The 24,900-nt window shown below is 40.3% G+C and overlaps 1 protein-coding gene across 4 annotated transcripts in view; it reads left to right on the top strand.

The window, feature by feature from the left end:
* The window catches only part of PTPRO (protein tyrosine phosphatase receptor type O), a 127,168-nt gene that overhangs the window by 10,210 nt on the left and 92,058 nt on the right, over positions 1–24,900 (top strand). For 3 of the 4 annotated variants that reach the window (XM_040435111.1, XM_040435120.1, XM_040435129.1), the window contains exons 2-7: positions 5,118–5,391; positions 5,667–5,825; positions 8,063–8,215; positions 11,781–12,185; positions 21,143–21,304; positions 22,836–23,032. In XM_040435111.1, coding sequence (XP_040291045.1) covers positions 5,118–5,391; positions 5,667–5,825; positions 8,063–8,215; positions 11,781–12,185; positions 21,143–21,304; positions 22,836–23,032 — 1,350 coding nt within the window. The remainder of the gene's footprint in view (positions 1–5,117; positions 5,392–5,666; positions 5,826–8,062; positions 8,216–11,780; positions 12,186–21,142; positions 21,305–22,835; positions 23,033–24,900) is intronic. The other variant, XM_040435138.1, reaches the window with a different exon arrangement.

Raw genomic sequence — 24,900 nt, forward strand, 5'->3', positions numbered from 1 at the left:
GCTTACTGGAGCTGACATTCCCCTGACTGGCAGAAGAAGTGTCTGGCTGCTGCAGTGCCGTCCCTGAACCGACATCCCCCTCATCTGCCAACCGTGCAAACTTGTTGGGGTGTGACAGATCAGGGCTAGCCTCCCTGGCACTCTTCCCTCTACCCCGCTTTCTAACTGTTACCCAGCTAGCTACCTCACTTTCCTCAGCCTCATCGCTACCACTCTCCCCTCCATCTACCCCAAACAGTGCTTGCTCAGTGAGCAGCAAACTCTTTTCCAAATTGTTAACGACTCTCAGTGTTGAAACTCGCCTGTATAGATACTCGATGTGCGATTCCAAACGGGTAATTTGCTCACATTTTGAACAATGATATACACCCTCGAATAGCTGTTCCAGGACTGCATACATCAGACAAGATGTGCACTGGACTGCGTTGTCAATTATGGAACACATACTAATGGGGATTACACAATGAAAGCGAAAAATACAATATAATGCAGTAATAATAAACTGATTTACTGCAGTCCCCCACTGAAGTCCCTGAATCTGAAGTCACTTAATCTAAAGTCGCAGACTTATACAAAAACACACTTAAATCAAACACGCGACACGCAAACTCGCCTTATACTCCTGCTTATATAAATGGAGCTCTCAAAACCAGCCTGTTTTGTTTCCTCTGGATTCAAAGGGATATTTTATATGAGAATTGCATGACATACTGTAGTTATACTGACAGCATTTAGCACTGTTATATTGGAATAAGCACATTTCTAATTACATTTTGTGGTGTTAGTACTCACAAATGGGAGGCAAGGTCACAAAAGCTGCTGAGAAAGGATGTGCCCTAACCTCTCACCCTCTTGTTGTCTTTTAATAATGTGAAGTCCTGAGTCGGGCACTTTTCAGACAACGAGATGGAAAACTACCTCATCTTTATAATATAAATGAAATCTGGAATGTATAAATCACCAACCAGTTCTGCAGCATAGGGAGGGGTCAATATGAGGTTTTGCATTCCCCGTGATTTAGAGTGAAGTCTACTTTCTGGAGGTTTATATTGTGTAATATTGATGACCTAATAGCAAGCACATCTAATTTTAATATAAAGGTTTATCCACATTAGAGATGAGCGAATATCTGGTTATAGAATTTGTTTGCGATTCGTTTACTGTTAAAAGGTGAATTGCATTTCTATGATGGAATGTATAACGGAATGCCTTTAGAGGCATTACGTCATTCATTCCGTCATAATAGAAGTCTGTGGCCTGCTTAACGGATCCGTCCCATTTCCGTTATGCAAGAGAGGACTCCCCTGCAAAACGGAAACAGAAAGGATCCGTTTTGCAGCCCATAGACTTCTATTATGACGGAATGAATAACGGAATGCGTCTAAAGGCATTCCGTTATACATTCCGTCATAGAATTGTGTTATGGTCCCCGGTAACAAAGCGTGAGCGAATTTCAAAATTTGAAATTCACTCATCTCTAATCCACATGTTCAGGCTTATTGATGCACTCTTCAAAGCTAAAACCACGAGTGAAGGCAAAAATATGTCCTTTAAACTTTCTCTCCTTTTATGATCCACTTTTGATTTTTAGCTTCCAAAACTGTATCAGGAAACCTGGCCGTGTGGCCCTACACTTAAGAACCTATTACACTGCATGATTTCGACCAATTATTGGAAATGTGAACGCTCATTCCCAATAATCGGCTCATATAATTGAGCTGCCGATCAGCCGATGAATGAGCAAATGCTTGTTCACCAGCTGATTGGCATCTTTCATCAGGATTAAAGATGGGCAATTATCGGCACCACATCTTCCTATGTGATCAGGGGTGTGGTGCCGATAATGAATAGAACAGAGTGAGGCAGGAATGACTGCGGGAGAAATCGTTCCTCCCACATGTATACATCCGCATGTGTAATCAGACCGGTGCAAACGAGCACAGATGGATGTGTTATCTTCTATTAACGCTCGCACTGCCCAAAGTTCTGGCAGTGTGATACCACCCTTACTCTAACCTCAAAAAATTCAAGCTTACCATGATAAAGTACATACTATCATATGCTATACACACGGAGAAACACACTCCTATACATACAACAAAATCTACAAGTCACTGGAAGCAATTCCGCGTACTTATCCAAGGATCTGCCTGGTGGCCTACAGGGGGCCAGGAAGGATTTTTTTTTCCACTTTATGACAAATTGGTGTATGCCACTCATGGGTCAACTGGGGTTTTAAGTATGAGAGTTGGAACTTGATGGATCTTTTTCCTAGCAGTGACCTTTGTAACTCCAGTATGTAACCATATACAACATGTACTGTATATATTCACTTACCTCTCACTTTGTGAATATAAATTAGCATTATAGCTTAAAAATATTTGGGGTCATTTATCAAACTGGTGTAAAGTAGAACTGGCTTAGTTGCCCACAGCAACCAATCAGATTCCTCCTTTCATTTTCCAAAGAAGCTAAAAAAAAATGAAAAGTGGAATCTGATTGGTTGCTATGGACAACTAAACCAGTTCTACCTTACACCAGTTTGATAATTGATCTAAATTATACGTAGTTTATGACCATTTCTTTAATGATTGGTTTCAAAGCCCCTAAGGGTGCCTTCACATGCTGCAGATTTTGTTGAAGAAAATTTCTGAGACTGAAAATCTGTTTCAATCATCTGAATGGGGCTTGCAGAAATCCATGTGCTTCCCGCCAAAACAACCATATTCACATGAATGGAACTGAGTTTCAGACTCAAAATGTGCAGCTTGAGAAGGGACCCAAAATAAAATCACTCAAACCAATTAAAGGAATTTTTCTTCACACAACGCTGTGCTTACTTTATTCTAGCATCAGTGGGGATCCCATTGACTTCAGTTAGTGTTGATAAAATCATGTGCCTTTACTGTCTACAGTTGGAATACCCCTTTAAATGAAAGTATGTCCTTATTACCAATGTCAGTGTAATTACATAAAAGTCACAGAAGAGATGTTGTTTGATGGTAATTAACTTTCTATGTTGTGGACAGAAATTTCTGCAGGTTTCTATACAGTACACATGGTATACAGAATGATTAAAATGGAGCTACCACTGGGTGTTTAGTGGCACAGCTCACCCTCCCACAGGAAAGAGCGGTAGAGTAATACAGACAGAGATGTACAATACATGTAGTACAGGTAGAGGGTAGTACAGTATCTGTAGTACATCTATATGGCAGTGCAGTGTATGAATTATAGGTATATGGCAGCACAGTACATGTAGTACAGGTAAAGAGCAGCACAATATACTGCAACACAAACAGGAACATTACATAGATATATAGTATTAGAATTAGGAACACCACATAGTTACAGTTACAGAACCAGGAACACTACATAGCTACAGCTACAGAACTAGGAACACTATATAATTACAGTAACAGAACCAGGAATACTACATATATACAGTAACAAAACCAGGAATACTACATAATTACACCAACAGAACTAGGAACACTATATAATTACAGTAACAGAACCAGGAATACTACATAGATACAGTAACAGAACCAGGAATACTACATAGCTACAGCTACAGAACCAGGAACACTATATAAATACAGCGACAGAACCAGGAATACTACATAATTACAGCGACAGAACTAGGAACACTATATAATTACAGTAACAGAACCAGGAATACTACATAGATACAGTAACAGAACCAGGAATACTACATAATTACAGCGACAGAACTAGGAACACTATATAATTACAGTAACAGAACCAGGAATACTACATAATTACAGCGACAGGTACTAGGAACACTATATAATTACAGTAACAGAACCAGGAATACTACATAGATACAGTAACAGAGCCAGGAACACTACATAACTACAGCGACAGAACTAGGAACACTATATAATTACAGTAACAGAACCAGGAACACTACATAATTACAGCGACAGAACTAGGAACACTACATAGCTACAGCTACAGAACCAGGAATACTACATAGATACAGTAACAGAACCAGGAACACTATATAATTACAGTGACAGAACTAGGAATACTACATAATTACAGCGACAGAACCAGGAATACTACATAGATACAGTAACAGAACTAAGAACACTATATAATTACAGTGACAGAACTAGGAATACTACATAATTACAGCGACAGAACCAGGAATACTACATAGATACAGTAACAGAACTAAGAACACTACATAATTACAGCGACAGAACTAGGAACACTACATAGATACAGCAACAGAACTAAGAACACTATATAATTACAGTAACAGAACCAGGAATACTACATAGATACAGTAACAGAACTAAGAACACTACATAATTACAGCAACAGAACTAAGAACACTATATAATTACAGTAACAGAACCAGGAATACTACATATATACAGTAACAGAACCAGGAATACTACATATATACAGTAACAGAATCAGGAACACTACATAATTACAGCGACAGAACTAGGAACACTATATAATTACAGTAACAGAACCAGGAACGCTACATAATTACAGCGACAGAACTAGGAACACTATATAATTACAGTAACAGAACCAGGAACGCTACATAATTACAGCGACAGAACTAGGAACACTATATAATTACAGCGACAGAACCAGGAACACTACATACATATAGTATCAGAGTAACACCACCAAGAATACTATATCCATACAGTAACAGAATAACATTATATTGGTATGTTAACAGAACCACAAATAATATATAGATACAGTAACAAAACTGAGAAATATAGATGAAGTAACTGAATAAAAATAATACATATGCAGTAACGGAATCAGAAACACTAAGTATATACAGTAAGAGATCCAAGATTAATAAATAGAGACAATAACAGAACCAAGAATAGTACATAGGTACAGTAATAGAACCATAAACACTGCATAGATACAAAAAAGAACTAAGAATGATATGCAGATACAGCAACAGAATCAGGAACAATACTAAGATACAATAAAATAACTAAGAATAACAGATACAGTAACAGTATCAGGAACACTACGTAGATACAGTAACCATATAAAGGGCGCTTTAGTTCCATTCACAACCATTTTATATTCTGAACATTTACTTCTAGGAATCTTCAATGTTCCAAGTGACGGTCACAGATGACAACCTTATTCTCATCTCCCTGGAGGATTCAGATGTGGTATCTACAGCCTCAGTGTATGTTGTGAAGATCACTGGGGAATCTAAGAATTACTTTTTCCAGTTTGAAGAGTTTAACAGCTCCTTGCCGAATCCTCTGGTTTTCAATGCCAGCTACCATGGACTTTATTACATAATCACATTAATGGTGATAAATGCCAACCTGGCTTCAAGACCAGCAAGATCAGTGACAGTTCTGACCAGTAAGTATGTCTGCCACTGGTGGTGGCCACATTAGCAACCAAAGCCTAATAGCTAGGGAATCACTTCTCTGATGTGATCTGGTAGAGGGGACTGCTTCAATCCAGGGATCCAGGCCTTCTTTTCCCATATGGTCGGAGTAGAGCCGTTTTGTGTAAGGCTGTCTGGGAAATGGAAACCATCAGAATCCTATTACTGTTCACATCATTAAGCAAAGTCCCGCAGTTGATGTGTGACCTTTTTCTTATGACTCCCAACACTTGTCTCTTTCTTCCAGAGCCACTTCCAGTCAGCAAGGTATTCATCCATGATTATAAAGTGTCACCAGAAACTGGAGTTGTGTTTGAAGTTTACTATCCCGAAAAGTTCAACGTCTTCACAAGAGTGAACATCAGTTACTGGGAAGGGAGCAACTTCCGCACAATGTTATACAAAGGTCAGGATCATATAATTATAAAAATAAAAAATATTATTATTATTTATTATTATTATTAATAATAATAATAGTAATAATAATATCATTAAAGGGGTTGTCTCATTATGAAAACATATCCCCTATCCACAGGATATGGCATAGTTGTCTTATCAGCAAAGGTCCAACTGCTGGGGCCCCCATCGATCATAAGAATAAAGGCCTGTGTCCCTCCATTTGAATGGTGCGGCGGACACACATGCACACTCCTACTTCATTTAGGTTTATGCGGCTGCTGAAGATAGCCATGCATATGTACTCTGCTATCTTCGGCAGTCCCAAATAGTTGAATGGAGTTGTGGACACGCATGGATGTCTGCCACTCCATTCAAAGGAGATAAGATGGGCCCTTGTTCTTGTGATTTCTGGTTACCAAAATCAATCAGACACTTATCCCTTAGGGCTTATGCACACGACCTTAGGTATTTTGCGGCCTGTAAAACACAGATCCGCAAAAAAAAAACAGATGACATCCGTGTGACGTCCGTGTTGCATCAGTTTTTTTGTGTGGATCCATTGTAACAATGCCTGTGCTTGTCCGCAAAACAGACAAGAATAGGACATGTTCTATTTTTTTGCGGAGACTTGTGGACATACAGAAACGGAATGCACACAGAGTCATTTCCGTTTTTTTGTGGACCCATTGAAGTGAATGGTTCTGCATACGGGCCACAAAAAAAAAAATGGACCGGACTCGGAAAGAAAATACAGTCGTGTGCATGAGCCCTTATATTGTGGGTCTGCAAGAAAAATGGACTACACAGAACTTGTCTGTGTTCACTGCCTGGAGCACAAATGAATTTTATATCAACATTCTGGATAAGTTGCAATAATAGTAGTAATAAAAAACAATACTAATAATTAGTAACTAAGGCTAAAAAATATAAATAATAAGTATATAAAAATTAAAAACACAAACCCAATACTACTACTAAAAATATTAATAATAAAAAAAATACCAATTATAATATTGTTACATCAGGAGCCCATGTCTGTCACTTCCATGCTATCTCTATGAGGAACATTATTTATTGAGCTACTACTAATTCCATTTTTGCCTTCACCACCACTCCTCTCCTTGCTCTGTGTTTAGTGCAGGCATCCTCAAACTGCGGCCCTCCAGCTGTTGTAAAACTACAACTCCCACAATGCCCTGCTGTAGGCTGATACCTGTAGGGTGTTCGGGCATGCTGGGAGTTGTAGTTTTGCAACAGCTGGAGGGCCGCAGTTTGAGGATGCCTGGTTTAGTGCATGGCTGCTTCTGTTAATCAGATTCTGCTATAAATGCTGGACTGCCCTCTCACTCCTAGTTTCCTAGTGAAGGTGTGCAATTCTGACCTTATCCTGTCTACAGTACTGACCCTCTGCTGCCAGCCCTGACCTCTGCCTGTTTACCGACTTTGAGTTTTGTCCGGCCCCTTGGTACTTCCCACTGCTGTCTCTGACCCCGTGGGTCAGCTGCCAACAACACAAGGATTATTCCAAGGGGTAGTGTCCTGGTGGGTTCCCTGCAGTGAAGGCCAAATGTATAGCAATTAAAGGATGAAAAACAGGGGATTGCCAGGTAAATGGCCTTAGGATTAGCCCAAAGGCATACCGGTTAGTTGGTACAGTGGGTCCGCATCCACTGCCCGGTAGAACTATCATATACTACTACTATAATAATAATATTAAAGAATCATAATTTAATAATAGCAAGGGTAGTAACAATAATACGGGGATTTTGCTTCCTCTGGATGAACATAAGCAATATTGCTTTCTGTGAGGCTGATATTGAAGACTTCTATTCTTGATCTTGTCTGTGACTCCTGTATTTTCTACAATATGGTTTAATGTACATGGTCCTGACAGTTACTATGCACCATTTGAGGCTCTTGAACTTAACATATTTATTATATTGTCTCAATGCAACAGAGTACAAGCTTAACAGAGACATTCACTTCCATGATACTATAAGACAGATTTTTAAAGTGCTGCAAAATATGTCAGCGCAATATAAATAAAGATTATTATTAATAATAGACATGTCGTATTGTGGAAAACTACAGTATCATAGACAGTTCTCTTCCTCAGTGGGTAGGGGTCTGTATGTAGTGGATACATCGAGGGTTCCAGACCATTCTCTGCCCATTCTGCATGTAGAAAACAGAAATATTTTTCTATATTTTGCATTAACAATTTGTATACAATATAATTAACAGATTTCTTCAAGGGCAAAACTGTGTTTAATCATTGGCTGCCTGGTACCTGCTACCGGAACGTCACCTTCCAGCTTGTGTCTGAAGCCTCTTTTAATAAAAGCACCTTAGTTGAAAGCAGTGGAATTGGGCACGTGCCACAGCAGCACAGGACCGGTGAGTGGCCCAAGTGTGATAACAATTTTACTTTTAGCATTTAGACCTCAATGTTGTATATTTGTATTTTAAAGCACATAATTTTGTCGTCAGTACATGTATCACACCTGTAACTGGCTGCACAGTGGTATACTACATCATGCTAACCCTAGTCCTAGTTCACTACCCTGCAATATATACCTGACTATAGGACGCTACTCACTATCGTGTTAAACTACCTTATACCAGACTGCGCTATATATCTGACTAGAAGACATTATATACTACAATGCTATACTACCCTATATTGCACTATATACAGTACAGACCAAAAGTTTGGACACACCTTCTCATTCAAAGAGTTTTATTAATTTTCATGACTATGAAGGCATCAACACTATGAATTAACACATGTGGAATTATATACATAACAAACAAGTGTGAAACAACTGAAAATATGTCATATTCTAGGTTCTTCAAAGTAGCCACCTTTTGCTTTGATTACTGCTTTGCACACTCTTGGCATTCTCTTGATGAGCTTCAAGAGGTAGTCCCCTGAAATGGTCTTCCAACAGTCTTGAAGGAGTTCCCAGAGATGCTTAGCACTTGTTGGCCCTTTTGCCTTCACTCTGCAGTCCAGCTCACCCCAAACCATCTTGATTGGGTTCAGGTCCGGTGACTGTGGAGGCCAGGTCATCTGGCGCAGCACCCCATCACTCTCCTTCATGGTCAAATAGCCCTTACTTTCAAAGTTTTCCCAATTTTTCGGCTGACTGACTGACCTTCATTTCTTAAAGTAATGATGGTCACTAGTTTTTCTTTACTTAGCTGCTTTTTAATACAAATTCTAACAGTCTATTCAGTAGGACCATCAGCTGTGTATCCACCTGACTTCTCCTCAACGCAACTGATGGTCCCAACCCCATTTATAAGGCAAGAAATCCCACTTATTAAACCTGACAGGGCACACCTGTGAAGTGAAAACCATTTCAGGGGTCTACCTCTTGAAGCTCATCAAGAGAATGCCAAGAGTGTGCAAAGCAGTAATCAAAGCAAAAGGTGGCTACTTTGAAGAACCTAGAATATGACATATTTTCAGTTGTTTCACACTTGTTTGTTATGTATATAATTCCACATGTGTTAATTCATAGTTTTGATGCCTTCATAGTCATGAAAATAAAGAAAACTCTTTGAATGAGAAGGTGTGTCCAAACTTTTGGTCTGTACTGTATATATATATATATATATATGTATATACAATGCAAGACCACACAGAGTTTGCTTTTTGTTGCCATACCACCATATACTACCCTATAGTATATTACACTATATACATACTATAAGACACTACTGACTACTATACAACACTATACTATATTGTGTTATATAACTGACTATATGACAATACTCACTACTGTACTCCACTATACTATACTGTGCTATATAACTAACTATATGACACTACCTACTACTGTACTATACTGTGCTATATAACTGTGACAATACTTGTATTATACTATGCCACCCTATAATATACTACAGCTGGAGGTGGGCTGGCATAAAGCACCTCCCAGGGTGTCAGTCTGGGGAAAGGAGATTCGTTGTGCAACAGGGTCCTGCTCGAGGCTCTGTAATAGTGGTCTCAGCTGGGCTAGCCGGAGCATTGGGGGTTGCCGTGACGCCTGGGCGCAAGGGTCACGAGGCCGGAGTCGGAGGGACTACTGGGGCACATTCCCCCATAAAGGTACTGGATGTGAGACTGTGTGTGAACAGGGCTCTGTACAGCCAGGCGGCTGTGGGACACTGGGATGGCAAAGCCGCTTGTAATTACCGTGTGTGAACAGTGCTTTAAGTAAGGTAGGAAGCTACCTTGTTTAGTTAGAGCCCAGCCGGGCAGGTGTTTATTTTGTATGATTTATGTTTGTTTTGCTGAGGTGTTTGGACCTTAAACTTTGTGTCTGGCGAAGATACTTGTGTGAATGACCCCCGGAGATGCGCTAACCCCTCCACACCGGCTATATGACTATTAGGCCTCATGCACGCAAACGTATTTTCTTTCCTTGTTCATTTATTTTTTTTTGCGGACCAAATGCGGAACCATTCATTTCATGTCCGTATTTCCGTTCCGCAAAAAAGTAGAACATGTCCTATTATTGTCTGCATTACGGACAAGGATAGTACTGTTCTCTTAGGGGCCAGCTTTAATGCACACGGACGTCGTCCGTATTTTTTGTGGATCTGTTTTTTGTGAACCGCAAAATACATAAGGTCGTGTGCATGAGGCCTGAAGCATCCGTCTACCGGTTGGTGCCTCTTACATTTGGAGGAGACTCTAGCTTCTTAAATGTCACTAGTCCTGTTTTAAGGCTTTTTCTTCTGTTGACCAACTTACAAGGTAGAAACCTACAGGTGGCACCAGAGAGACCGTTTTCTTCCTCCTTGAGAAGAGCTAATTTGCATGTCTATATGATATACCACAGTACCCTATACTTCATTATGCTATATAAGAATGTACTACACTATTCTATACTATCCTATAAAACTGACTATACGACATCACACACTACTATAATACATTGCTGTCTATGCTGACTATATGACATGACACACTACAGTAATACACTTTACTATACAGTATTATATAACTGACTATGTTATATGTTATACACTACAATGCCATACTACTTTATATATATACCTGACTATATTATACACTATCATACTACAGTACCCTTTACTTTACTATGCTATATTACATTATTTCACACTGCCCTATACTTTACTATGTTATATGACATTATACTACACTACCCTATACTTTATTATTCTATATGACACTATACTACACTACCCTATACTATCCTAGAAAACTGACTATATGATATTTACACACTACAATAATACAATGCTGTCTTTGCAGCACCATATAGCTGCTTATAAGACATGACACTACAGTAATACAAGTACTATATAACTGACTATGTTTTATGTTATACACTACAATGCAATACTGTATTATACTTTACTACAATACTGTATATAACTGACTAAAAGATATTATGCGCTACAATACTACAGTACCCTATACTATACTGACTACAAGACGTTATACCTTACAGTTCTATACTGGGCTATATACAGTAAGTGACTATTTCATGTTATACACTATCGTACTGCTCTTCTCTGTACTAGTAGATACCTGACTAAATGACACTTTACACTGTTATATTACACTGCCTTTTACCATAATGCATTATACAACTGACCATATGACATACTATACAGTAGTACACTACTGTATTCTATACTATACTACTTTATATACTTGACTGTATGACATTATACCCTACAAAACCACACTTCCATATACTGTTATCTATAAATGATTCTATGACATTATATTATACAATAATACATTACACCATACTACTTTATATACCTGACTATATGACATTATATACTAATATAGAACACTTCTATATACTACATTATCTGTAAATGACTACAATATACACTATACTACTCTATACCATATGGCACTGTTCAGCAGAACATATTTACTGCGTGACTTTCCTTTTATCTTTAGCTCCTTACCCACCAAGAAACATCTCCATACAAGTTTTACTGGTGAACCAAAGCCACACGGAGGAACCACCTACTGGTGTTGATCCGACAGAAAAAGCAGAGATGCTGGAGGATCAGTTTGAGAGTTCAGCGGTCATTTCATCCCATAACTGGAGCGACTATAAAACATCAGACCTTGAGACCACATCACGACCATACTGGTGGGGGAATGAAAATGTGACAGCAGACAGTGAGGAATTTGTGAACGAGATTCCACCTGACTATGACAATCAAACCCTAATGCTCTCCTCATCTGAAGCCACCCAATATCAACCTGCTCTTCCCAGATTCAAACTCCTAGTCAGCTGGTTCCCACCAAAGCCCCCGACTGCTTTTGATGGTTTCAACATCTACATCCAGAGGGATGGTAAGAATGAATTTTTAATGACCTTGGTTTCTGTTTTATAGTATAAACTTTTTGAAAAATATTTGAAATGAAAATCAACATTTCCATCCAAAATTCAAATAAATATCTTGGATACCAACACAGGCCAAAAAACCCAATTGCAGAGCTTCCTGTACTCAACATCTTGTTTCAATGACTGTATGTTTTCCCTCTACAATATTGTGTCATTATTGTGTCATTTAGTAGTTTCACTCCTTGCATTTTGCTTCTTCATATGGGTATTATTTGGGCTTGTCTGTTCTTATTTTATTTATATCAGCATTATGATTCATAGTTTATGCAATTCACGTATTTGTTATTGTTGAGCGAGCATGCTCTGCCAAACACCACGTGTGCTTGAGCGCGATGCTCGAGTCAGTGAATTTAAATGTAAATTAGCATCTATTTCTGAGAAGTTTCTGCTGGGATTTGTACATTAGAGGCAAGGACCTTATCCACTCAGCTATAAAGCTGAATGCATAAACTGTGTCAGAAAAACCTCATAGTAGTTTCTGATTTAGTGAGTATTCCTATTCAGCGGAAGACTTATTTGACATTTCTGTGCAGGTTAACATGTAGCTGTATAGTGTAGTGGTTAACATCCTTGCCTCTAATTTACAAGCTTGGGAGGTCGAATCCTGGCAGATTTTTTTTTATATATATAAGTTTTTAGCCATAATATATTTACATATATTATTACATATTTAGAATATATAATATATGTAAATGTATTTTATGGCTAAAAACATCAGTAGTAGTTTCCCAGATATTATGAATTCATATATATCAAAAGTATATATATATATAAAGAGAAAAATGGCGGCACTGGCTACAGAGGGAAATAGCGGGTGCACGTCCCTAGCGAATAGACTGATGTCCCCAATGAATAAATCAGGAAAAAAGAGCGGCACTCCAACAAAATAAATAAAAGCAAGTGAACCTTTATTCACCCCAGTGGTGCAACGTTTCGGCTCTGGTCACGAGCCTTCCTCAAGCAAAGATACAACTCCAATGACAGTGATTATATAGGAAATACAGATCATGTGATCACAACCCAGTGGGTGTGTTTAACAAAACATAACAATAATATACAGTGAATACACTTGGTATCATATAGTGCACAAATACTGATCTCCATAAAAAACATAATAGTGCGTACTAAGTACATAATATATATGAATATGGATCAAGTACATAAACCTGATCAAATGATGTGTCCACATTTGTTATACATAAGTGTAAGGAGGGGGAGGAGCAACGAAGTGAAATCGCAAGACATACCCATCAGCAAGGAGGCTCATTCGGCGCCGTAGAGTCGGCGTTGTGGATGTCTTTCTGCGCAGGCGTGGCACCGCACCAATCCCGAATGTTCAGCGGACAGGAAGCGCTATGCGTCATACAGTGGGCCGACACACCCGCGTCATTCGGGCGTCATTCCAACAGGACACAATGCGTTATCCCATGCGCATGCTCAGTAGAGAAATTAGGCTAAAGACGCCATCTTTGTGACTGGAGAGCTGCCCTCAAACAATTACTATGCAAATCGCATCCAACCAAGAGCAAAACCGGGCATGGGGGGCTTGAGAAGGGCACAAGGCATCCCATAAGACAGGGTACCTATATGTCCCACCCCGGCAGAAAATCCACCGCAGCCACGATAACCGCAGTACCTGCAGGGATAACGCCGGGGATTCCAGGCTCCCATACAGCCCGAGAGGGATCTCCTCAAATTGGTACACAGATGCTGCAAAGTATATATAATTCAGCTCCCAGTCTCAAAGGGATAAATATACAATAAAGAAGATTTTTTGCAATATCAGCAAGAGTGTAATAACATCGCATGGTGCCTGCCATGCCTGACAGCTACAAAATTAAGCAGAATATACAATGTAATAGAATGAACTCCTTCCGTGGTATGTTGCGTACACTCCGACAAAATGTTCCATACCCCAAAGTGTTTGGTGTGAGTGATCTAAAAAAAGAAAAAAGAGATTAGAATAGGAATATATTGAGTTGTATAACTCTCAAAGTATGTACACAATTCAGCAAGAAAATATCCAGCAAGACACAGAGGGCAAACCAATCCTCACAAAACATCCCCAAAGTTGTAATCAACGTTTAAACCCTTTGGTTTCAAGCTGTCCAACTTGTGGATCCAGCTGAGCTCTCTGCGTTTGAGTATCCTGGATCTATCCCCACCTCGCCGAGGCTGGGGTATATGGTCCAGGATCCAGCACCTCAAATCACATTCTTTGTGTGTGGCCTCAGCAAAATGTTTAGACACTGGCAAATCCAGCCGTTTTTTACGTATGCTGAGGCGGTGATTATTGAGGCGAGTCTTCAATTCAGTTGTTGTCTCGCCCACATAAAGCAAATTACATGGGCAAGACAACACATAGATGACATGATTAGAATCACAGGTCAAGTGAAATGAAATGTTGTAGGACACTCCGGTATTGGGGTGTACAAAAGACCTTCCCTTGCGAATATATCTGCAATTAACACAGTTCAGGCAAGGAAAATAACCTAAGCCTGACTGAGTCAATTTAGTCTGTTTCAAGGATCCCTTAGGGCCAATGTCAGCCCTGACCAGCTGATCACGCAGATTACGGGATCGACGATACGATGACAGAGGTGGACATGAGAACTCCGGGATATCCTTGAAGCATGTACCCAATAGACCCCAATGCTTGTTAAGTATCTTATTTATTGTAGGACTGAGTTCAGTGTATACTGAAACGAACGGAATCCTGGCCTTATTCTGGACAGCACCCCGTTTTGTCAGTAGCTCAGTCTTATCCAACTTGCGCACTCTGTCCATGTGTTCGTTCAATAATCGTTTGGGATAACCTCTATCCCGAAACTTCACAGCCATGGAATTCAGGGTTGCATCGAGTTTGGACTCATCCGAGACCACACGTTTTACACGGAGAAATTGGGAGAAGGGCAACGACCGGATCATTCTACGAGGGTGGGAGCTGTTATAACACAAAAACGTGTTGGTATCCGTAGGTTTTGTGTACAGCTCGGTGTGCAACACACCCTCATTGAACATCACTTGTGTATCTAAAAACTGGATCTCAGTTCGAGAATAAACGAGGGTGAACTGTAAATCAGGATCATGGCTATTTAAAAAGCCATGAAAGTCGGCCAAGTCGGTTTCTGAGCCTGTCCATATGAGGAAGATGTCGTCGATGTATCTCCACCACCTCAGCACATGGCTGAAGTGGTGGGACAGATAGACGACATCTTCCTCATAGCACCGCATAAAAATATTTGCATACGTGGGGGCCACGTGAGACCCCATGGCCACACCACGTTCTTGCAAATAAAATACGTCCCTGAAGAGAAAGTAATTGTACTGTAGCACAATCCTCAACAGATCAATGATAAATTCAGAAGCATGAGGAATGTAGGCTGATGTCCTCAGCATTTTCTCCACAGCCCTGAGGCCCATTTCATGTACAATTGACGTGTATAGAGAAGTCACATCAAATGATGCAAGTAACACTGATGACACCTGTGTTAAATCAACACTTTGCAATTTGGTCAAAAAATCTGATGTATCTTGTATGTAGGAGGATCCCCCTATAGAAAAATCCCGCAGAACCTTGTCTAAGAATACAGCTATGCCGCTGAAGATAGTGTCGGAACCCGAGACGATGGGTCGTCCCGGGGGATCGATGAGGGTCTTGTGAATCTTGGGCAGCACATAAATCACAGGAGTGACCGGATGTGCTACCTCAAGAAAATCACAAAGACCCCCATCGATAATACCTGCAGTCATAGCTTCCCTAAGACATCGGCGGATGACATCCGCTATCATAAATTTGGGGTCAGAATCCAAAATCCTATATAGCTGTGGGTCACTCAGTTGTCGCATGATCTCATGTACATACTTGGTGGTGTCCATTACCACGACCGCACCCCCCTTGTCAGCCGGTTTGAGAGTGAGGGTGGGGTCGGATCTAAGGGACTCCAAGGCTTCAATCTCAGTGGTAGTCAGATTGGGGTATCTGAAGTCCCGGTTCCCCTGAGAGGAAGACCTGAGCTCAGAAATCCCCTGTCTGACAGCACTGATGTAAGCATCCACTGATGGCTCATTGATTACCGGTACAAAATTACTTTTTGAAAATAGGTTGAGAGAACCCAGGGTGAAATCACTCATCTGAGGTCTCGCAACCGTGCTCTTCTTATGGAACCAAATTTTCAACTTGATGTGTCGAAAAAAAGAAAACAGATTAGATTCTATTTCAAACCAATTGACTGGTGCGCTGGGACAAAATGAAAATCCCTTGGACAGGACACTCACTTGAGTTGCAGTCAGTTCCTTGGAGGATAAATTGACCACAGTCACTTCTTCCTCCCCGAGATCGACTTGGTTGCCATTGACCGGGTCTTGCTGCTGCGTACTCCGCCTGGCCCTCCTGTGTCCACGACCACCTCTCCTAATGCGTTGCCGTGTCTCTCCGGAATCTGTGGACCCTTCTCTAAAAAAGACTGCTCCATATTAGAGGATGTCTGGACTGTCTTTCTCCGTCTCCTGTTGTCACTCTTGCTGATATTGCAAAAAATCTTCTTTATTGTATATTTATCCCTTTGAGACTGGGAGCTGAATTATATATACTTTGCAGCATCTGTGTACCAATTTGAGGAGATCCCTCTCGGGCTGTATGGGAGCCTGGAATTCCCGGCGTTATCCCTGCAGGTACTGCGGTTATCGTGGCTGCGGTGGATTTTCTGCCGGGGTGGGACATATAGGTACCCTGTCTTATGGGATGCCTTGTGCCCTTCTCAATCCCCCCATGCCCGGTTTTGCTCTTGGTTGGATGCGATTTGCATAGTAATTGTTTGAGGGCAGCTCTCCAGTCACAAAGATGGCGTCTTTAGCCTAATTTCTCTACTGAGCATGCGCATGGGATAACGCATTGTGTCCTGTTGGAATGACGCCTGAAGTGACGCGGGTGTGTCGGCCCACTGTATGACGCATAGCGCTTCCTGTCCGCTGAACATTCGGGATTGGTGCGGTGCCACGCCTGCGCAGAAAGACATCCACAACGCCGACTCTACGGCGCCGAATGAGCCTCCTTGCTGATGGGTATGTCTTGCGATATCACTTCGTTGCTCCTCCCCCTCCTTACACTTATGTATAACAAATGTGGACACATCATTTGATCAGGTTTATGTACTTGATCCATATTCATATATATTATGTACTTAGTACGCACTATTATGTTTTTTATGGAGATCAGTATTTGTGCACTATATGATACCAAGTGTATTCACTGTATATTATTGTTATGTTTTGTTAAACACACCCACTGGGTTGTGATCACATGATCTGTATTTCCTATATAATCACTGTCATTGGAGTTGTATCTTTGCTTGAGGAAGGCTCGTGACCAGAGCCGAAACGTTGCACCACTGGGGTGAATAAAGGTTCACTTGCTTTTATTTATTTTGTTGGAGTGCCGCTCTTTTTTCCGGATTTATATATATATATATATATATATATATATTTTGTAAATACACATTTATTTTGTGCCATACATTTTTTACAATTACAAAAAAAAATATAAGCTATATAAATTGAATCTCTATTTCTGAAGGGATTCCAACTCCCAAGCTTGTACATTAGAGGCAAGGATGTTAACCACTACACTATACAGCTACATGTTAACCTGCACAGAAATATAAAATAAGTCTTCCGCTGAATAGGAATACTCACTAAATCAGAAACTACTATGAGGTTTACACAGTTTAGCATTCAGCTTTATAGCTGAGTGAATAAGATCCTTGCCTCTAATGTACAAAGGGTTGTGAGTTCAAATCCCAGCAGAAACTTTTCAGAAATTAGATTTAAATACACTGGGGTGTCCCCAAGCACTGACTCAATATATGGATATAGCTATATATGGAGTCAGAGCAGGGACTCCTAAGCCGAACTAGAGTGCTGACACTCTCCCACTTTAGAGCAGGGGGTGCCTGGGGTTCTCCCATTGACTTCCATTGTGCTCGGTAGAACACCTGAGCATTGCGAAGTATTGTACCCGAGCACTTTGGTGCTTGCTCAACACTAGTATTTATTATTTTTATGTACAACATTAGATTATTATGTGATATTTTAACTATATTATGTTATCCTCATGTAGTATCCCATTCCAGTTTTGTATGTCCATTAGAGATGAGTGATTCGCTAAAAACTTCGTTCTTATACTGTATGGATCCTGCTCTGTACAGTATTAGAATGTATTGGTTCCGATGAGCCAAATTTATTACTTCGCAAAGCCGCGCGAGACTTTGTGTAATAACTTTGGAAATTAATTATCACTGTAAAAAACCTTGGTACCGAACTCGAGTTTGATTCCAGGGTACCACTTAGAACCGAACGCAAGTTCGGTACCAAGGTTTTTTACAGTAATAATTAACTTCCAAAGTTATTACACGAAGTTTTGCATGACTTCCCGAAGTTATAACTTTGGCTTATTGAAGCCAATACATTTTAATACTGTACAGAGTGGGATCTCCATAAAGTATAAGAACGAACTTTTTTGTGAATCGACTTCGGATGTACCATCCAAAGTCAATTCGCTCATCCCTAATGTCCATCAAAATCACAGTAAAGGGAGCCTGTCTCCGGGAAATTCTATGATAAACCAGGAACAATGCCTTGTAGGGGTAGCTTAGCTGAATATAATGATACCTTGTAGTAATGCTTCATTCTGGAGAAAAACTATGGGGTAGATTTATCAAACTGGTGTAAAGTAGAACTGGCTTAGTTGCCCATAGCAGCCAATCAGATTTAACCTTTCATTTCCCGAAGGAGCTGGGAAAAATGAAAGGTGGAATCTGATTGGTTGCTATGAGCCTCTAAGCCAGTTTTCCATTACACCAGTTCTGATAAAACTTCTCCTATGTATTTTCAATCAACACTTGCTCCTCCTGCTTCCTATGTTAGCCCAGGGCCAGGCAACATGACCATGCAGGAATCTGACACTGTCAATCAAGAAGATGGGGACGGGGCTGGCAGAGGAAGCAGGAGAAGCAAGGGTACACAGAGCATCTTGGGCCCATCATGTAACATGATAACATAGTCTCATATACAGTAATATAGCAACACAGAAATCTAGAAGAATAATGGACCAAAACGCACACATAGTCCATCTAGTTTCCCTTTATATTATTCCTTTTTATTCCATTTTAGGATAGATATATGCTGGAAGTTCAGTAACATAATATTTTCTGACATAGTAACATAAAGTGCCCTGAAAAAGTATTGATACCCCTTGAACTTTTCCACTTTTTAAACGTTACACCGTATTAAATTACATTTTATTTTATTGGGATAGACCAAGACAAAGTAGCAAGTATGTGTGAAGTGAAAAGAAAGTAATACATGGTTTCCAAAATACTTAATAAATAAAAATCTGGAAATGTGGCCTGAATTTGTATTCAGCCCCCGTACTCTGATACCCCTAAATAAAATCCAGTGTGACCAACCTCTTTCAGAAGTCACCTAATTAGTTCATAGAGTCCACCTGTGTGTAATTTATTCTCAATATAACTACAGCTGTTCTGTGAAGGCCTCAGAGGTTTGTTAGAGAACATTGGTGATCAAACAGCATCATAAAAACCAAGGAACATGCCGAGGAGGGCTATGGCACAACTGCAAACCTACCAATACATGGTTGTCCACCTAAACTGACAGCCCAGGCAAAGAGAGCATTAATTAGTCTCTATTTTGGGACAAATCGATTCATGTCCGAACTGAATTTTTCGAAAAATTCGACGAATTTCAAATTAAACAAATCTTGTCTTGTTCGCTCATCTCTAGTTTAGATCAAAGCATATTCATGTGTTAGAATGTCCCAGTCAAAGTCCAGACCTAAATCCCATTGAGAATCTGTAACAAGGCTTGAAAATTGCTGCTCACAGACACATCCAATCTGACTGACCTTGGGCTATTTTGCAAAGAATAATTTCATTTTGCAAGGAAAAAATTTCAGCCGCTAGATGAGCAAAGCTTGTAGAGACCTACCCCAAAAGACTTGCAGCGATAGGTGGTTTTACAAAGTATTGACTCAGAGGGACTGAATACAAATGCACGCCGCACTTTCCAGATTTCTATTCATTAAAAATTATTAAAACCTTGTATCATTTTCTTTTCACTTAAAATCCCAATAAAATACATTTAAGCTTGTGGGTGTAATGTGAAAATTTTTTGAAAAGTTGAATACTTTTTTAAGGCACTGTACATGGTAACATAGTAGTGTAATATAGTAACATATTATGATGCATGATAACATACTGACACACATAGTAGCATTTCTAGTTACAGTATATCGTTTATAAGGCTAAAATACGGCAAAAGCCTGAAAAAAAAGGCAGAAGCCCACCCATTTCCATAAGGCAGAAGCTAATTGTCCTAATATTAGAGGACCAATTCCTTCAGAATAAACTTCAGGATGTCCAGTGAGGTTGATGATGTTACTTCTCGATCTCAGGGTGTGAACAGCAAGGCCCATGGGTGTTTTCACGTTGCCATATAGCCTGTTCATGGACATCTGCAAACCATACAAACAACTGAATTGTAATATACATGGGCTGTCCAAGAAAACCTTTCAGCTCCACAGTCTGTGGTTGGCTGATCGTCTAGTCATGTTTCAAGGCTATTTAATGAGTTGGACATTGACATACAGTATAGGATAGCAATGGGGGTAGTTTTCTTCCTTCTGGAGAAGAACTAGTTTTCATACTTTTTTCAAGGAAGCATTGCCTGTAACACACCTTACACTGACTGGGAGAACCACAAGGAGAACCAGTACCTTCTAAGAATAGCTCCACAGTCACTACAAGACCCCAATAGAGCCTCTTTATTAGCCTTGGATCACACAATCAACTCAATGTGCCTTCAGTTATTTCTATTTTCCTTCATATAGAAAATACAACAGAAGTTTCTACAGTTGATGAGAGCACCCATGAATTTGCAACAGAACTAAAGGAACCAGGAAAATACAAGTTAACAATAAGAACATTCAGCTCCTCTGGGTCTTGTCCGACTCGAGAAAGTGATGCCTCCAAAGCCGTGAGTTTTTATATCAGTAAGTGATCTGCTGTTCCTTGTACAATTACTGAACATTTACCCATGGGTGTTTTCACTTTGCTATATAGCCTGTTCATGGACATCTGCAGACCATACAAACAGCTGAATTGTAATATTCATGGGCTGTCCAAGAAAACCTTTCAGCTCCACAGTCTGTGGTTGGCTAATCTTCTAGTCATGTTTCAAGGCTATTTAATGGGTTGGACATTGACATACAGTATAGGATAGCAATGGGGGCAGTTTTCTTCCTTCTGGAGAATAACTAGTTTTCATACTTTTTTCAAGGAAGCATTGCCTTACACTGACTGGGAGAACCACAAGGAGAACCGGTACCTTCTAAGAATAGCTCCATAGTCACTACAAGACCCCAATAGAGCCTCTTTATTAGCCTTTAGATTTAAATACGCTGGGGTGTCCCCAAGCACTGACTCCATATATGGATATAGCTATATATGGAGTCAGAGCAGGGAGTCCTAAGCCGAACTATAGACCCTGTGTCACACTTGGATTTTAGAGGTGACGGGACACTGGGTTCAGTTGAGTCTCCCACTGAAGACTCAACAGAACCTGAAATGTAAAAAGTGAAAATGCTGAATAGTAAGTAGTGATACCTAGTGGAATAAGGTTAGCTTTACAACATACTATTGAAATCACATAAACAGGTAAATGGGGGCCTACCCCTATGTACAAGAGATAATGTTAAGAACATACTGTATACAGATGAAATATATAATGATGCTGATAAGTGATATGTCTATGGGTCAGATACTGATATGATGATGCTGATACATGATGTGTCTATAGGACAGATACTGATATGATGACGCTGTTAAGTGATGTTTCTGTAGGTCAGATACTGATGAGATGAAGCTGATACATGATGTGCCTATAGGGTAGATATTGATATGATGAAGCTGATAATTGATGCGTCTATGGGTCATATACTAATATTATGACGCTGATACATGATGCGTCTATAGGTCTGATATTGATTTGATGACACTGATAAGTTATGTGTCTATAGGTCAGATACTGAAATGATGACACTGATAAGTTATGTGTCTATAGGTCAGATACTGATATGATGATGCTGAAAAGTGATGTGCCTACAGGTTAGAGAGACGCTGATAAGTAATCTGTGTCTAGGTTTAAGACTACAAACTGGGCCACAACAATTAGTTATAGGGTTAGATTTAAGACTCCCATATACATTAAACTGTTGTCAGCCAAATCCAACCTTGTTGGTGGGACAGGCTGACAATCTAATCAATATGGGGAGCTCCCGAATCTCTCACAACACTTGACCCTTTAGTTCTCCCGGGAGATAAGTTATAGCCAGTCGTGTCTGGCAGAGGCTTTCTCCTTTCTCCCCATTGAAAATAAATACAAGCGCACCCAAATATGGAGGAGGGATTGTGTTAAGAGCATCGGCGATGCAGAGGTATGTATTCCTTATAATACATAATTAGGGTTAACCAATTTTTGGTGCATTTTTGGATTTTCTTCCTAAAGATGTGTTACCGTAATAGGTCCTGAAGGGAAATGGTTTGAAGAGCTGACAGAGCGACCAGTGAATGTAATGGTGAATGCCCTCAACTCTACAGCCGCGCAGGTTTTGTGGACATCATCCGTGACAAGCAGCAATGCATTTATTGTGTCTGTGAAATCCCTAACTTGTCAGAAACAAAAGGCGAGTCAGCGACTGGAGAAGAACTATTGTGAAGAGGTGACGTGTACGGATGTTATATCTGAGAATCCTGTCTATATACATTCTACCCATCCCTAGAGAAAACCATACTGAGTTTCAGGAGTCCAAAATCAGAAATGAAGCATTAACAGAGAATAACTATAATGGAGAGATTTGTACAGATTTTGTATTTTATCCCCATTGCTAGTTTTATTTTACAAACACTGATGCAAGTTACGGTATGGCCATAGGTATTAGAACCTAACTGTATTGGGTGGTCTGGGACTTGCGGCTGGAATATGGAAGTTCAAATGCCGCCACATTGCGACAATGTAAATGAGGCCATACTCTGACTAAAAATATTACAGGCGTTTTCCAGAAGTTCAGTAGTGAGGGCCTATCCTCAGGATAGGTCATCAATATCTGATCAGTGGCGTCTGGTATCCGGCATCTACGCCAATCAGCTGTTTGAAGAGGCCATGGTGCTGTGGCCTCCCGACAGCATACCAAGTGCAGCGCTTTACACTGTGTAGTGGTTGTGCTTGGTACTGCAGCCCAGGCCATGTGACCAATGAACGCAATTTCGCTGGCCTATGAAGAGGCCACAGTGTTCACCAGAGCACTGCAGCCTCTTAAAGCAACTGATCAGCAGGAGTGCTGGGAGTCGGACCCCCACAGATCAGTTATTGATGACCTATCCTGAGGATCAATAATGAACTCCCAGAAAACCCCTTTAAATGTTGAGCACAGAGGCTGCATGCACAGTATAGGGATGATTCAAACACCTGAGCTTATTACTGTACTACAACACACAGCTCCACAGACCACACAACATCCCACAAAATCTGTTCATTCACTGCCTCTAATACTCTGTGCTGCTGGGAACCTGGCTCAGATAATTAGACTGATAACAAGTATTACACCACTATATTACAGCGACTGTAAACACAGTCACAATGAACTAGACTGAGGAACCTTTTACATAGACAGATTTTATCAGATGTTGAAAGTGAGACATTTTACTATTTCTTAAAAAAATAACTCATTTACAACATAATGGCAACGAAGCATCTCAGAAAAGTTAGGACATGGGCAGCAAAAGAGTAAGTGGTGCTAATAAAAAACATCTGGAAGAGCAATTTGCAACTAAGACACATGACTGGGCATAAAAAGAACATGATAGAGGGGTAGAGTCTCTCAGAAGCAAAAATTGGCAGAGGTTCACCAATCTGTGATAAACTGCGTCTAAAAATTGTTTAACAATTTCAGAAAAATGTTCCTCAACATAAAATTCGGAAGACTTTAAATATCCCACCATCTATAGTACATAATATCATCAATAGATGATCAAAGAGTCTGCAGAAATGATGTTGCAAGGGACAAGGCCAGCGGTCAATATTGGACGTTCGTGATCTATATGCCCTCAGGCATCACTGCACTAAAAACAGACATGATTCTGTACTGGAAATCATTAGTCTGAGGAACACCTCCAGAAATCATTGTCTGTGAACACAGATTGCTGTGCAATCCACAAATGCAAGTTAAAGAGGACCTTTCATGGGTCCAAAGATTATAAACTAAATATCAGGATACGTAGGAGATAGTAAGTGCAATTAGATCCCTGCACTATCTGTCCTGGACGCCACTCCGTTCGCCCGCTGTGGCCATTGTTGTATTCTCCCTCCCGGTATGCAAATGAGGAGGAGACTGAGTCTTTCTCCGTGGGCGTCTCCTTCTCCCTGGTTGTAGCGCTGTCCTATCGCAGCGGAGAGCGTCACAGTCAGGGAGGAAAAAAAACTCACCTTCTCCCTGGCTGTGATGCTCTCCGCTGCATTTGGACAGCGCTACAGCCAGGGAGAAGGAGACTCCCATGGATAAAGTCTCCTCCTCATTGCTCTGATTCTAAA

This window comes from Bufo bufo, chromosome 1, assembly GCF_905171765.1.
Source record: "Bufo bufo chromosome 1, aBufBuf1.1, whole genome shotgun sequence".
Lineage (NCBI taxonomy): Eukaryota > Metazoa > Chordata > Amphibia > Anura > Bufonidae > Bufo > Bufo bufo.